The following is a 15,791-nucleotide window of genomic DNA, read 5'->3' as shown; positions in this document are numbered from 1 at the left end:
TGACACAGGCATTTCTGAGTGAATTTTTATTCTCTGACACTTACCTAAGGGTACAAAACTCAACATGTGACCTTTTCAATTCTTACCACAAGACTTCAATATAGCTGAAAGGATCTACATTGTAGCACGACATCACTGCTGTGGTTGGGTTTTGTTAGGAATGTGTCAGTGACATCTTAGAGCAACACAACTTTGTGAAAAGAAACCTGCAGTGTATGCAAGCATTCCTCTTCACAGAAAGAGGGCCCCTTTTCACTCGTCAACACCCAAAAGGTGCCTGAAAACTAAAGAAAAGACTTCAGTAACTCTCCCTGTAGTAGAGGAGTAAAAATTTAGGAGCAAAGTTCGACAAGCAAAATAGATTAATTTATAAAAACAGAATGGCTTGGGCTAATCTCATCCTGAGTATTAAAAACATATCCCTCTTGGTGAGATCCTAAAACATATAAGGGAAACAAACACTTCCTAATCAGCTATGTCTAAAAATATCAAACTATTATCCCTCCTTGCCCTCCTTTCTATTGATTAGACTTCTCTTTCCCTAAAGGCAACTTATCTTTGATCGAAACCAATGGTTCCCAAGTATAGCAAACAAGTTTTCAACTATCTGCCAGCCCAAGAAAGAATAAATTCAATGGAGTGAAATATGTGTAAGGCCAAATGTCTGCAGTGTGAAAGGAATATCCTTTAGTGTGCCGTCAGGTACTTTTTTCTTTTCTGGTGTTAAAATGATTTTACTTTTACGCAATGATTCTGATGGTACGTGGTGTTTTGCTTTTACCTCTAACTTTGTAAGGTAAGTTTAAAAGGTTGGCACTGACTTTGTTGAAGCCCCAACTTTCTCTCCTAGTTCAGCAGAGTCTAGAAGACTGAAAAGCACTGACTCGAGTGCAGAATTGAGATGGCTGGTGGGTGGGAGTGGAGAATCAGTCACTGACAGACGAGTCAGGGGAGCTGGCGCTGACGCACCTTTACCGTTGGAGTGCGTCACGTGATTGATTTCTCCTAGTAATTTGTGATTTCAGTTTTTTTAGGTTAAAAATAAAATGAATTTGCAATAGTTTAACGTTCACCAACAGTGAGAATGGAGATGCCGCTTAGAAATGTAGCTGCTGGTTTCACATGTTATTCCCAGACTTAAAAACTGTTGTTCCCCAGGTCATTAAGCATTTGCCATAGTCAATCTTGTTAATTGCCACACATTTTGCTTTGTAAGATTTCCAGTTTCTAGAATTCAAACCTCAGAGTTCCATACACATAGAAGTATGGAAGGGGTGATGAGGTGAGCGCATGTGAACAGACTCAGGGGTGGCTTCCCATACTATGCAGAAAAACCTGGCATGCCTGGAATTTCACTACATTACAAAGCTAGTCTCTCACTCAGAGGGGCCTTGATAAAGTCATTGTGCATTTTGGCTTTGGAATTTATTTTTAATGGCCGTATTACTAGGAAACCTATAGGCACCGATGAATCTGAAGCTGGGCCTTATTTAGTACACATTTTTAGTTCTGAAGAACTTTTGGAAATATAAAGGACAAATGTAATGAGAAAATGAAGACTGAGTTGAGAACCTGAGACCAACAATTATATTTTTATTTTAAATATCTTAATTTGTGATTTCTAGAAGCTTAAAAAGCCTCATTTTACTTATAATCTTATGTTAAAATTTTTATAGGTACTTAAGCAGTTCAATTTTCTTTTTTTTACTGAAACATATGTTTGTTTCTTGGTGAAAATAAAATTCTGTTTCTATCATTGGAAAAATGACATTTTCACATGTTATGCCCAGATTAAACTAGATAAACTTGATAATAGTATATACTATTATGCTAGATGAAAAGAGTCTTTTCTAAAGGCATCTGAGGATGATGATGACTTTCTTTACTAAGATAGGGTCTGTGTATTATTTGTCTCTCATTTATTATTAAGCTCTTCCAGTTTTGAGCTGTAAAATATTCTACTCATATGATTACATCTTTAAAAAAGAACAATAAAATAGATGCAACCCCTAAACATTAATATATAATATATACGAGGAAATTCTCCACTGTACTAAACATGTAAACCAAGATGATCATTTTGCCTTGTCAACCAGGACAAATTACCACCTAGTGTGTTCTTTCAGTGTTTTTCTTTTTCTTTCTTTTTTTTTTTTTTTTTGGATGGAGTTTGACTTTTGTCGCCCAGGCTGGAGTGCAGTGGTGCGATCTTGGCTCACCGCACTCTCTGCCTCCCAGGTGCAAGCGATTCTCCTGCCTCAGCCTCCTGAGTAGCTGGGATTACAGGCATGTGCCACCACACCCGGCTAATATTGTATTTTTTAGTAGAGAAGGGGTTTCTCCATGTTGGTCAGGCTGGTCTCGAACTCCCGACCTCACGTGATCCCCCCCACCCGCCTCAGCCTCCCTAAGTGCTGGGATTACAGGCATGAGCCACCGCGCCTGGCCCTTGCAATGTTTTTCTACAGCCTTCAGAACGTTGTAAAAGCCACCGTGGCAATCGTGCAATGTACCCTGTGCATCGGAGCTGAATCTGAGATCCAGGCTCTCTCCCAGCTCTCTGAACTGCACACGTTCTGTTAGGATCGTAGTGTTTTGTCTGTTCCCTCATTATCTCCCCTGACTAACAAAGCGCAGGCAAACAGCAGGGACCCAGGAAGCTATTTGACTCTATTAATTTCATGTATCCATTAAAATGTATTTAAGAATGTAATCCGTGCGGAATGTTTTTGGCAGTAACGTATAAAGCAGTGTTCTTTAATCCCCCTTCAGATGAATGAACTCAATTTCCCAATTGATTTTTCTCAAATAATTTTTTTCTCCACTGGTCTGAAATATCTTCTTTAGTACACTAAAATTTCCTGTATGCTGAGATGTGTGACTTTCTACTGTTTCATTGTTTGTCAATTATTCCCCAAGAATCTTAGTTGCCAAATTTGTATATTTTGATATCTAACAAGACTGTTCTATCTCATCAATCTGTCTTTAAAAAAAATTATTAGCTCTTCATACCTCTTTAGATAAACTTTAGAGTTAACCTGTAAAATCGTAAATGCACAGCCAGTCCTACTCCTTTGGGAGTTAGAAACTACATTAAATTTATATAAGGTAAGTGGACATTTTTACTCATTCCAGTGTAAAATGTCTATCATTTTATTCAAGGCTTTTATTCCATCAGAAAAAAATTTTTCTTATCAGTGTGGTACATTCCTTGTTTGGCTTATTTTAATATAAATATAATTTAAATTATAATATACATGTATGGATTTATATAATATACATAACATATATACACATACGTGCACACACGTATTTTGTTTTCATGTGTTACTGGCAAGGATTGGCTCAAGTGTGATGACAGTAAGTAACCTAGTTTTCTTTACGGTTTTACTCTCCAAAACAATGTGTTCTTAGTATTTGACACATAGTTTTTACTGTGACAAGGAAATTTCATTCTAGTTCTAGTGTCTGTCATTATTAAGAATGGCTGTTAAGGCCAGGCGCAGTGGCTCATGCCTGTAATCCCAGCACTTTGGGAGGCCGAGGCTGGTGGATCAAGACCATCCTGGCTAACACGGTGAAACCCCATCTCTACAATTAGCCGGGCATGGTCGTGGGCACCTGTAGTTCCAGCTACTTGGGAGGGTGAGGCAGGAGAATGGCCTGAACCTGAGAGGTGGAGGTTGCAGTGAGCTGAGATCGCGCCACTGCACTCCAGCCTGGGCGACAGAGCGAGACTGTGCCTCAAAAAAAAAAAAAAAAAAAAAAGAATGGCTGTTAAATTTTATTTAATATCTTTTCAGTAAAAACTGAGATGCTCATATAATTTTTTCCAGTCATTTCATACTTTAAATTTCTTTCCATGTTTGCTGTTTTTACAGGAAGTAATTTCAATTATATTTTCAGTTCTAATTGCATAAAGTTGTATACAACAATTTTGTAATTTTAAAATGATTTCTATTTATATGGGTACACCTCCCTTTCTGTGTATCTACAGAAAACCAACGTCCCAGCTGAAGCAGTCAGGCAGAGACAGAGAGAGAGAAAGCACGCGCAAGACAGTGAGACCGTGCCCATGCGCACACGCAGTTCACTTTACTGAGTCCACTGATTCAAATGCTCAGCTCATCTGGAAATACCTCACAGGCACACGCAGCAATAATGTTTAACCAGATAACCTGAGCATCCCTTAGCCCAGTCAAGTTGACACATAAATTAATCATCACACCTGGGTAATGTGAAATTCAATAACCTAGTTCAATAACCTTTCAGGTTCCATTAAACATGCAGGGCATCCTAAAATTGTAGATTAACATTTCTGAGAGGATTCCCATCGCTCACAGAATGAGTTTATTGGTTGGAAAGGTAGAAACAAAGCATCAAATGGTGAGGTCATTTGGTAACTGATGAAGAAGTGGTCTTTATTATAAAGGACAGCCGTTGAGTTCTACTCATACAGGCATACAAGCATATAGGGCATGGACCCATATAGGCAACTACTACCTACTGCTAATACACTATTTTACAGTAAGTTCAATCTTCATTTATTTAACATGAGATCTGAGTTTACAGATTTTAAGTGTTTATGGCCAAATGGGATAAGTGGGCAAGAGTTACATGATAGGATGTATCAAGCCCACCCCCACACTTGAAACTTGAATGAGGTACGATGACAGTTCAGCGGATAACACGGTCACTTGTATTACGTTTAAAGTGGCAGTTATTGATGATGCAGACATGCTGATACTACAACCCATCAGTGACCCATAACATTAATGTAGTAGGCCCAGCACCTTGGAAACGAAATGGAATAAAAATGATCACAGTGTGGTGCCTGCAGTAAAAGTAGATTTTGCTTTGTGAAAGTTGTTTCTGTTAAATGTATACATGTGGTGGGTCATTGCTATAAGCTAAAAATAAAATCCTGGCCGGGCCATGGTGGCTCTCGCCTGTAATCCCAGCACTTTGGGAGGCCAAGGCGGGCAGATCACCTGAAGCTGGGAGTTCAATACCTGCCTGGCCAACATGGGGAATCCCTGTGTCTACTAAAAAATACAAAAATTAGCTGGGCACGATGGCGGGTGCCTGTAATCCCAGCTACTCAAGAGGTTGAGACGGGAGAATTGCTTGAACCTGGGAGACGATGGTTGCAGTGAGCCAAGATCGTGCCACTGCACTCCAGCCTGGGTGGCTGAGCGAGACTCCGTCTCAAAAAAAAAAAAAAAAATCCTAAGGCCCCCAGCAACAGAACGAACCCCCTCTTGACCAAGGGGGCCCTAGGAAAACCTTAACAATGGAATTTCCAGCCACGATGGGAAGAAAGGTGAGACGCCCCTTATTATGCCCACTCTTTGCTGGAGTTTAAGCTCAAGTGACCAGTATTCCTTTAAAAGTGATAAGGCTGATGACACAGTCTGAGGCAGTAAGAAACCAAAGTACAAACAAGACCTAAGGCCATGCCTGGCAAGGGACAGTCACGCCGCAGCCATCAGTCTTGGCTGCACAGCATCGTCAACTTAGACATTCCCTTCTGCTGACTCCAGTATTTAGATAGAGCCCTACTCCTTTAACCAACTGCAAATAAAGAATCTCTGAATCCACCTATAATCTGTAAGCCCCCACTTCAAGATATCACGCCTTTCTGGCCAAACCAATGTATAACTTCCATGTACTGATTGATGTTCTTTGCTTGTAATTCCCACCTCCCTAAAATGTATGAAACCAAACTGTGATCCGACTGCCCAGGGTGCACTTTCTCAGGACTCCTTGAGAGTGGGTGGGTTTCCTGGCCTGCAGTCACTCATATCAGCTCAGAGTCAACTTCTTTAAAATACTTCACAGAGTTTGGTTTTTCTGTTAACATTGTTTAGAAGATATTTCTTACTGTGGTTGAGGAAAAGTCTGAAAGCCACTGCCCTAGCCTGTGGCTCTTGCCTGTAATCCCAGCTAACGGAGGCTGAGGTGGGAGGTTCGCTTCAGCCCAGCAATTTGAGGCCAGTCTGGGCAATATAACGAAACCCTGTCTCTAAATAAAAATAAAAAACAACTTACACAGTTTGTTCTCAACTACCACCCCTGCAAAAAATAAAAAATCAGTTTTACTTATCAGTTTCTTCACAGATATTCAGCTTAAGTGAATTTGCTATTGAAATCTTCTGAGATCATCTTAAAAGCCCCAAAGGAAAAACCGCATTTGTAATATATAAGCTAGAATATCATTCACACTGTTTTTCTTGATCTCTTAGATGGTATTGTTTAAACATACAATAGAGGTTTAGAGAAGACTAAAGAGATTGGAAGAAAGCTTCAACTAGGCTTTGAAAAACTGGCACATTTTAAGCAAGGCAGAGGGAACCAGTAGGAACAGGCAGAACATGCGGGGGGCGGGGGCATAAGTGTGCTCAGAAAAGCAGACACGGGGATCAGAGCGGGGTGTGCAGAGCGACGAGGGCTCAGGACGAGGCGGCAGCAGACGGGATGAACCAGGGATACAAAAAAAAAAAAAACAAAAAACAAGATTTGTGGGGAGGTGGGATGGCCACAGGGCAGCGGACCCAACGTCCAGTGGGACAGAGCTATGGATCTGCCTTGTAAAGTCCCATCTCTCTGTGGGAGAGACTGAATTAGAAACTGAGGAACTTGTTTGATCAGGTCTCCCTGCCCTGATTGCTCTTGGTCACTTGCTTTTTGTTATTTTTCATTTCCTTTTTCCATGAAGCTGAAGGCTGCGGCATCTGAACACCTGAGCACTGAACGCTGAAACGTAACCTTCACTGGCTACTTTACAAGATTAATACAAGGCACATTGTAATGGTTGCTTCACTTGTTTCCAGCAACCTGGGCCAGTTCTCGTCCAGTTCAATGGGCTGAGACCACCAACACTTTCAGTGGGCCTTTATCTTCAAGAGTTCTTATAAAATGATGTGTGCACATGAAAAATATTTATATAAGGTAAAATGACTATCAAATCTGTAATTAAAATTTTATAAGAGGTAACAAAAAATCACTTCTGGTCTAAGAGACAACCTACTATGACATATTAGAAATTACTAAGAGTAGCGCAGAGAACACGACTAACTGTCAACGACTGAAGATAAAAAACTGGAAAGAATGTAAAGGAAGGATGACGCTATCGTGCATGGCGGTCCTTTACCAAATTGAGAACGAACACCCGAGAGGAACGATCTCTGAAGATGAGAGACACCGTTCTCAGGAACAGACTGGCCGAACACACGGTAACTCATCTCCATATTCTAGGAAATGAGTTAATACTGGTAATTAATACAGAATTTCCAGCACCCGCTGTGTGCTGGGCCATTATAAATGCTACAGCTCTTCTCAGGCCAACACTGCCAGGAAGAAGTGATGGCTTTCATATGACAGCCTTGGAGCTGCTGCTGTTTGCCTGAAGCCACAGGCTGATGGGCTAGGACTGTCCTTTTCGTATGGGGACAAGGAATGGGAAATTGTTAAATAAGTCCCCCAAAAGTAAAACTAAAACATAAATAGTGGTTAAGAGGAAGGGTAGACATGGAAGTTAGCTCTAAAGCTCATTGTGATGACCCCATGAGGTACTCATACAATGGTAGCATGTGGGGGCTTTATTTTTATAGGTGGCTTCCATTTTCATTACTATGAGATGTGCAGCAGCTATCTTCATTTACGTATAGCCCAGGAGATGGGAAAAATTAAGCTGGTTTCCAGTCTTGTGTCTGAAGAGATTAAGTTTATTTAAACAATTAGCACAAAATGGCCAAACAGAAGTTGCTTTGATTTAACCTAATTTTATGATTTAACTAGAAAAGAAAGTCTAAAAGTATTTTACCATCTAGGTTGGAAAGCCAACTTAAGTTAAACAGGATTTTTAGCAGCATCTCAAGCATTTTTAAAAAGCCCTCAAAGTGAAGTAAGTCTCAAAATTTTACCACCTCTGTTAGCCTTCCTGACCCCAAGTGAATCACCCGCACAGAGACCATATCTGGAGAATTAATGATCTCTACCTACCTTTTTTTCAAAGAATTTTTTTCTTAACTTGGCGTCTGTGGGAGGTACTGTTTTCCTCAGGTTTCTGTACCACTTTCTAACAATGTATCCTCTCCAGTAGGCTTGGATTCTAAAACACAGATATTTGAAAATGACTAATTTATGATGACTCTATGTCAACCAATACTTCAGTAGTTGTTGTAAGCCCTGTGCTGTACAAGGCCCTGGGGAAATTATGGTGGCCAAGAAGAGAGAGAAAATCCCACTATTTAAAAAACAAGTTAGTTGTCATAGCCTGATCTGTAAGTGTCTGCTTAGCGCCAAACAGGCCGGGCGTCCTCACCTGGTCACACACTTGATTCTGAACAGGCGGGCTCCATCGTGTATCACTCGGGTTTGATACTGGTTCTTTCTACAGAGAGGACAGGTTTTCTTATTTGTGAACTTTTCAAAAGCCTGAAGACATGCCTGAAGAAAAACATTTCACTTAAAATTTTACAAGTAATTACTTATAAACAACGTTTTTACTTCCAATGTTAGTTTCTAATTATAGTGTTCTTTTCTATGAGACTTAGCCCAATTTAGGTTATAAAGTGAGGAAGTTTCATCAGGTGCTACCACCTTCCTCACGAAACCTGTTCCAAAAATGATTTCTTACAAGAATATACATGCAGAGACATCAAAAACTTCTGAAATCCACTAGCACAAAGGTGAGTCACGCGTGTGTATGGGACCACATGCAGATCGATCATGTGAATTTAGCTGTCACTTTGACATGCATTACTGACAACAATCTGTTACATAAACATTTGTGGTTCTTTTGTCACAAAACTCATGATTTTCAAAATAGGATGAATTGTACTGTAGCCTACAGTCATGTTTCTTTAACCATAGATGGTGGTGATGAATAAAATAAATGGCTCTTCTTAGGAGCCTTGAAAATGACTATGGTTTCTCTGCGCTGTAAGGCAGCATGTGGGGCACCTGGGCAGGTGTGAGGGGCAGACTTACCTTGTGGAACACATGGGAGCATGAAAGCAGCACCTGTTCATGAGGAGACAGAACAACGTTGAAGTTTACAAACGAGAAGCAGCATGTATCTAACAGTTAAAATCCTGAATGCTTAGAAGGTAAGCTGTATTATTTCTTTAAAAAAGCAAATTAATAACTGATATTTATACTATTTATTGTTTGTTGAGCACAGCACAAGTATATACTCTAAGAAAAATTAACGATCTGAAATATCAAATAAACACATGAAGTTTGATATTTAACTATTAAAATGAGTGTATACTTAAGAGTGAAACAATGACAAAATGAAAGTTTCCCTTAGATGCGGGCAGTGACTGCAAACTGGAGGGGTGAGGAGGGGGGCCTGTCCAGTGGAGCCAGGGAAACGCTAAGTAAATACCATTTAGGTCTTTGTTCAGCTCAGTTATGCCCCCCAATTTTTGTGAAATCGTAGCTCAACTGAGATATAATTCCAACAGTCTTAAATTTAAATAGCAACAAATCATGGAGACATGGGCGTCTTTTTTCTTTTTTAAATGCAGGGAAAGTGTGCTCACAAGAAAACTTCACCTTTCTGTGACCCAAATTCCCCACTAAACAGTGATATACTGGGCTGTGACAAAAGACTGAAGCTTAGACCAAATGAAGAAGGCAGTGGGTACTTAGTAGAAGGGACAGAGCTGCCAGCCCACCAGCGCCAGGCCCTGCGGGCTGCCACACAAAGGCCAGGCTCCTGCTTCCCTTGGAGAGGGGCCGCTTTCAGCAACGGGGAGGAAAGCGGGGGAAACTTGTGAGACTGAGCGAAGTGGTGGGGGCAGGCGAGGGGTTTTCCCTTTTTGTCAAGAATCTGACTTGGGTGACTGCAGTCTGGGGCACTCCTGGGTGAGGTTTCAATCTCAGCCGGCCCAGGATGCCTGCTGTGGGGAAAACTTAACAGTTTTTAAAGTGAATCCCACCTGCCTTCACTCAGTGTATGCTTTTCTTCTCAAATGGAAGAAATACAGAAATAAGTAGAACTCAGAAAGTTGTAAACCTTTTCTTGAAACTTATTGCCAAGAGTAAGTCTGAATTGAATAAACTCAGTAATATGGATCCTTTTTCATTACCACCGCTTAATAGCAATCTTTTCTATACTTAATTCATTCTTTATAGAATACTTTTCAGTGTTTTATCAACATATATTCTATCTATATTAACACTAGACTTCACTATATTAAAGTGTTATCTTTTTAAATGTCCATAAATATTTGTTATTGGCAAACATTCTCTGATGTAACAAAAATCAAGGGTTAAGTAGTGGAAAACACACTAAAAATGGCCTAGAAGTTAGGACTGGCTTCCAGCAGGACTCTCTGTACTTTCTGAATTGGCCTACTATGAATTGTTTGAATTGTTTTTTATTTCCTCATCTGCTAAATGGGCAGAATGCCTACTATATGAAATTAATTGAAGGCCCTCTGAAGTCATTAAATGTTGTAAAAATGCCAACTATTGTTTATAACTAAGGAAAAATCTGAACATGGAAACGAGCACTGGAAATGCAAAATATAGAGGATAGGTCTTATATCAAAACCAAATAAAAATAATAGAATTTAGTCAGAAATTTATAAAAATCAGAAAGAAATGTTGGGCAAGGTATGCCCTGATCCCCATAAGATACTAACTTTCACTTTTCCTTCTTCATACAGACACACCGGGTTTGATATTTTAGTATAAGTAAGAAAGAGGTTGCTTAGCCAGAAAGACACCCTCTGGCTTTATTCACAGTTTTGCTACATTAAAGTACTAAATTATCCTAGACAATTTGTGGTTTCAGGGCTAAAATCTGTCCAAAATACCCAACTTTCACATATGTAAGATTAGCTCCTGATAGAGAACTGGAATACAATGTCTAAAGTAACTTATGAATTCAAATTAGTGAACAGAAGTGTAACTGTTGTGAGCTTTCTTGCTGATGAAACCTACTCAGATTCAGCGAAGACTCAAGAGTTCATTTGCCCAGATTGTAACAAGCCTGCATTCCTAGGCTACAAACTCCAAGGCTGATTTTAACTGTATTTGCTGTGTTTTCTCAGCAAATCTCTGAGGGCCTGCTATGCAGGAAGCGTAATGCCACACCACGTGGGAAATTGTTACAGGGCAACCATGCACACACGTGCGCGCACACACACTTCTGATAAATCTAAGTGTCCCCAACTTCAGGGGACAACAGTTTAGTTAGGCAGACAAAATATGTATAGAAAAAACCCTATATGCATTCTCTCTCTCTGTCTCTGTGTGTGTGTGTGTGTGTGTGTGTATTATCTGTTAACCCAGAGTAGTATCATCAATCTTACTACGGTAAAGTTTCATGAATAAAAATCTTTAAAAGATTTTACTTTTCTTAAAGATTCTCTCACAAATTCTTTGGAGACGTTCAAGCACAGTTTTTTTTTTCTTCTCTGACTCAAATCACAAAACAACTTAAGAGTTCCTCTGCTTTCATCCTTCCTACGCTGGGACACAGCTGCTCCTGGGAAGCCCCCGAGTTGTCTGCACAGCCGCATGGGGCCTGTTGAACGGAAACATTCCTTTGTACAAACTTTAGTACTTGAGAATACCAGTTAGTAAACAAACAAAACTATTTAATGAGGGTGTTTAGCTCTTCACACACTTTAATTAATGGAAAACAAAATGGAAGTGTGTGAGGCTCACACAGGAGGATGAAACTGGAAAAAGGAAGCTTGGAATCTTAGGCTCCAGCTCTGGGCCTCTTCCCTAGGAAACAGCCCACGAGCTCTCTAGCTCACCCTCGTATGCTAAACACCTGAGGACGAAGCTCGAATTCTTCTTTACAGATGGGGCATGGCTGCATGGAGTCCCCTTGCAGGAGGGAGCGCTGTTTCACCTTCTGCCATTCATCTGATGACAGTGGAGGTGGTGGAGGCCCAATGAGGCCCCACTTCTGTGCTAAAGTAAGACAGCACAGGACAGGAGTTAGAGTGTCTTTTAGCATATGGCACCCACCTATAACTTTAATGACACCATTTGCAAACAGAGATTAATGAACTACATATAGATCACAAACTTTATTTCACAATAGAAGCTGTCCCTTGGTATCCACAGGGAATGTGTTCCAGGATGGCCCAAGGATGCTGAAGTCCCTGACAGAAGATGGAGTATTTGCATACAACCCATGCATATCCTCCTGTATACTGCCAATCATCTCGATTACCAATAATTCCTAATGCAAGTGCTACGTAACTAGCTGTTATACCATATTGTTTTTAATTTGTATTATTTTTATTATATTGTTGTATTGTTATTTTTTATTCATTTATTAAAATTTTGATCTGTGGCTGGTTGAATCTGTGGATCCCAAACCCACAGATACAAATGGTGGACTGTATATAGGATGCCGTTTTTCTATGAGGGCACAAAAGTCAGTGGTAATAATACCTTACATTTTCAATACGTTTATTTTTTATTTACAAAGCATTTCCTGTATCTTATTTCATTTCCCAATAACTTAATAAGGCAAGCAGGAGTGATACCCAATTTTATGAAAGAAAAACTGAGGAATACTCATTGTTCACACGTATTGGCCCAAGGTTCTCCCAGTTCTCACCTGCCTCAGCCCTCAGCCTTCGGCACTGCCTCTCCCAGCTGACCTTGCTCTGCCACCAGTGGCCTCTACATCAATCTGCACCTCCCCTGCTAAAAACTTCCTATGACGTATCATCATGGACAGAATAAACTTCTTATTTCAATAACACGTGGGTACCCACCATGTGCTGTCTCGGCATTGAGCTGATAGTGCGGTAGGAAACACTCACTTTGAAAAAGCAACTGCAACATCCTGAGGCAAAATGCAGGAAGCGAAGTTCACCTTCCACCACCTCCCTGCACCCCAAAGAAGGGCCAATGCAGAGAAAAGCATCGACCTACAAGGATATCTTCAGAAATAGAGGACAAAATGTTACATCGACAAAACATGACAGGAAGCTATGAAGGGACACTTTTGAGTACAGAAAGAGCTCTTGGGCTTTTAGAGTAGAAATGTGAACGTCCACTGAAAGGCTGGAAGAGAAAGCTAAGGTACAGTCCTGAGATGCTTAACAACAGGCGATTGTTGTTAAGAAATGTGCTGTTAGGCAATTTCGTCATCTTGCTAACATCACAGCGTTATGTACACATGCTTAGCTGGTACAGCCCACCACACACCAAAGCTACACGGTACAGCTGATTAGACTACACACCTGCACAGCATGTTACTGTACTGAATACTGCAGGTAACTGTAACACAATGGTAAGGATCTGTGCATCCAAACACAGAAAAAGCACAGTAAAAATTTGTATAAAAGATTAAAAATGGTGTACCTGTGTAGGGCACTCACCATGAATGGAGCTTGCAGGCCTGGAAGTTGCTCTAGGTGAGTCAGTGAGTGAGTGCTGAGTGAGTGTGAAGGCCTAGGACATGACCGTACACAACTGTAGACTTCATCAACAGTCTACACTTATGCTACACTAAATTTATAAAAATATATTTTCTTCAATAATAAAGTTAGCTTACTATAACTTTTCTACTGTCTAAACTTTTAAATTTTTAACTTTTTGACTCTTTTGCAATAACATTTAGCTTAAAACACCATGTTGTCCCGGCTAGCACATAGTGATGTGACAATCACGGCCCACTGCAGCCTGTATCTCCTGGGCTAAAGCTATCCTCCCACCTCAGCCTCCTGAGTAGCTGAGACCAAAGGCACACAATACCATGCTCAGCTAAATTTTTAGTTTATATAAAATATTTTCTTTCTTTATATCCTTATTCTATAAGCTTTTTCTATTTCTCAAATCTTTTTCTTTTTTAATTTTCTTGTTAAAAACTAAGACACAAACACACATATTAGCCTAGGCCAACACAGGGTCAGAGTCATCAAGATGTCACGAAGTGGTAGGAATTTTTCAACTCCATTATAATTTTATGGGACCACTGTGGTTTGTTGTTGACTGAAACATTGCTATGTGGCATGTGACTGTAATCTCACAGAAAAACATGTATCAGGAGACAGAAAATAAGAAAATCAAGGGACCGGTCTAGGTGGTGTTGTGGCATCTGAAAAACTGGCATTTTAGAAAGAAAGCATGGAAAATGGGGAGTAAAACTTGTAAAGAAAATAGTCCAAAACATCTCCCAGAAGCAGAGGGCATGAGCTTCTGGTTTGAGAGGGCCCAGCAAGTACTCAGAACACCGAATCCCGTCACTGTGAGAATCTCGGAGATAGAAAGCAGACTCAAAAAAAAAAAAAAAAAACAGGCCTCAAAAAAGGATCAGGAATCAGAACTGCATCAGACTCATCCACAGCACAACAGACAGGAGAAGACAATTCCTTCAAAATTCGGAGGAAGGAAAGATTTCCATATCAAGATTCCTTATTAGATATCAATCAAATGAGAGAAAAGAGCAAAGACATTGTTATGCACGTGAGCTTCTGCGTGGGTCTCCTCCGCACTCCCCCGGGGAGCTACTGACAGAGGAGCCTCGCCACCACGAGGGAAGAAACCAAGGAGGAGGCCGCCATGAGGTCCAGGGAGAGAGAATCCAAGGAGAGAGAGCCCGGGGTCCCGGGATGCTGCTCAAGAGGGAGCCCGGGGAGGGGCCGGGGGAGGGGACCACGGAGGATTCCAGAAGCAACATCCCCATCGATAAAGTGCCCTGGTATATTTTAATGTATTGAGATAATGTATTTCTGGAGGAGATTTTAGGGATGAATCAGTGATGAGTGATGATAGAGGAAACTATAACATATGAAAAAATAAGACATAACTTCAGGTAAAATAGAAAAATGTCTGAGAAGGAAACTGTAATATAGAACATCACATTGCTCAGCTGTGAGTGAGGTCACCGAATTTTAACAGAGTAAACACTGAATGTTATTAGTCTAACCACAAGTTATGAAAACAATATGCTAAATCTCGATCTTCTACAGGAAGAAGAGATATCCAGAACTGAAAATTAACAAAACAGCAGCGTAGACATGTTATTTAAAAATATTAAAAATAGGGCCAGGCATGGTGGTTCATGCCTGTAATCTCAGTACTTTGGGAGGCCGAGGTGGGTGGATCACCTGAAGTCAGGAGTTCGAGACCAGCCTGGCCAACATGGTGAAACCCCGTCTCTACTAAAAATACAAAAATTAGCCAGGCGTGGTGGCGCACACCTGTAATCCCAGCTACTCAGGAGGCTGAGGCACGAGAACCGCTTGAACCCGGGAGGTGGATGTTGCAGTGAGCCGAGACTGCGCCACTGCACTCCAGCCTGGGCATCAGAGCAAGACTGTGTGTCAAAAAAAAAAAAAAAAGAAATATTAAAAATAATACCAGCAGAATGAACCAAAGGATTTGAAAATGGCTGCCTTAGAGTAATGCCCAAAATGGGTCAGGGGAATGCTACACTTTCTGTTATAATCCTCATAGAACAATTTTACTTCTAAAACTATGCCCATGGATCTTCTGATAAGAATCAAGCCCCTACAAGTGTGACGAACGCTATGGAGAATGGTGTGCAGGATGTATGGGGCTGTGGCCCCAGAGAAGGTTACTTGACCAAAGTGGCATTAAATGGAGACCCGCAGGGTTAAGAGTAACAGCAGCAGGTGAAGGGGGAGGTTTTCTAGATGGAGGAAAAGGATGTGCAGATGGCCATTACTGAGAGAGCACTTGGCCTGCAGAGAAACAAAGGAACAGTAAGACTGAAGAGGCTGAGACTGAGGTTGCGGAGGAGGGCGCTGCCTCAGGCCAGCTCTTTGCCTTTGGCT

General features: G+C 40.8%; 1 protein-coding gene across 5 annotated transcripts in view; it reads right to left on the bottom strand.

Annotated features, from left to right (window-relative positions):
- The window catches only part of RNF32 (ring finger protein 32), a 37,524-nt gene that overhangs the window by 11,743 nt on the left and 9,990 nt on the right, over positions 1–15,791 (bottom strand). For 4 of the 5 annotated variants that reach the window (XM_003281414.2, XM_030826310.1, XM_030826314.1 and 1 more), the window contains exons 4-7: positions 11,801–11,943; positions 8,995–9,027; positions 8,327–8,451; positions 8,005–8,113 (exon numbers count right to left, since the gene is read on the bottom strand). In XM_003281414.2, coding sequence (XP_003281462.2) covers positions 8,005–8,113; positions 8,327–8,451; positions 8,995–9,027; positions 11,801–11,943 — 410 coding nt within the window. Of the gene's footprint in view, positions 1–8,004; positions 8,114–8,326; positions 8,452–8,994; positions 9,028–11,783; positions 11,944–15,791 lie in introns of all 5 variants that reach the window. The other variant, XM_030826313.1, reaches the window with a different exon arrangement.

This window comes from Nomascus leucogenys, chromosome 13 (genome assembly GCF_006542625.1).
Source record: "Nomascus leucogenys isolate Asia chromosome 13, Asia_NLE_v1, whole genome shotgun sequence".
NCBI lineage: Eukaryota > Metazoa > Chordata > Mammalia > Primates > Hylobatidae > Nomascus > Nomascus leucogenys.
The sequence above is the reverse complement of the archived record's forward strand: the minus strand, read 5'-3'. Positions and strand labels throughout refer to the sequence as shown.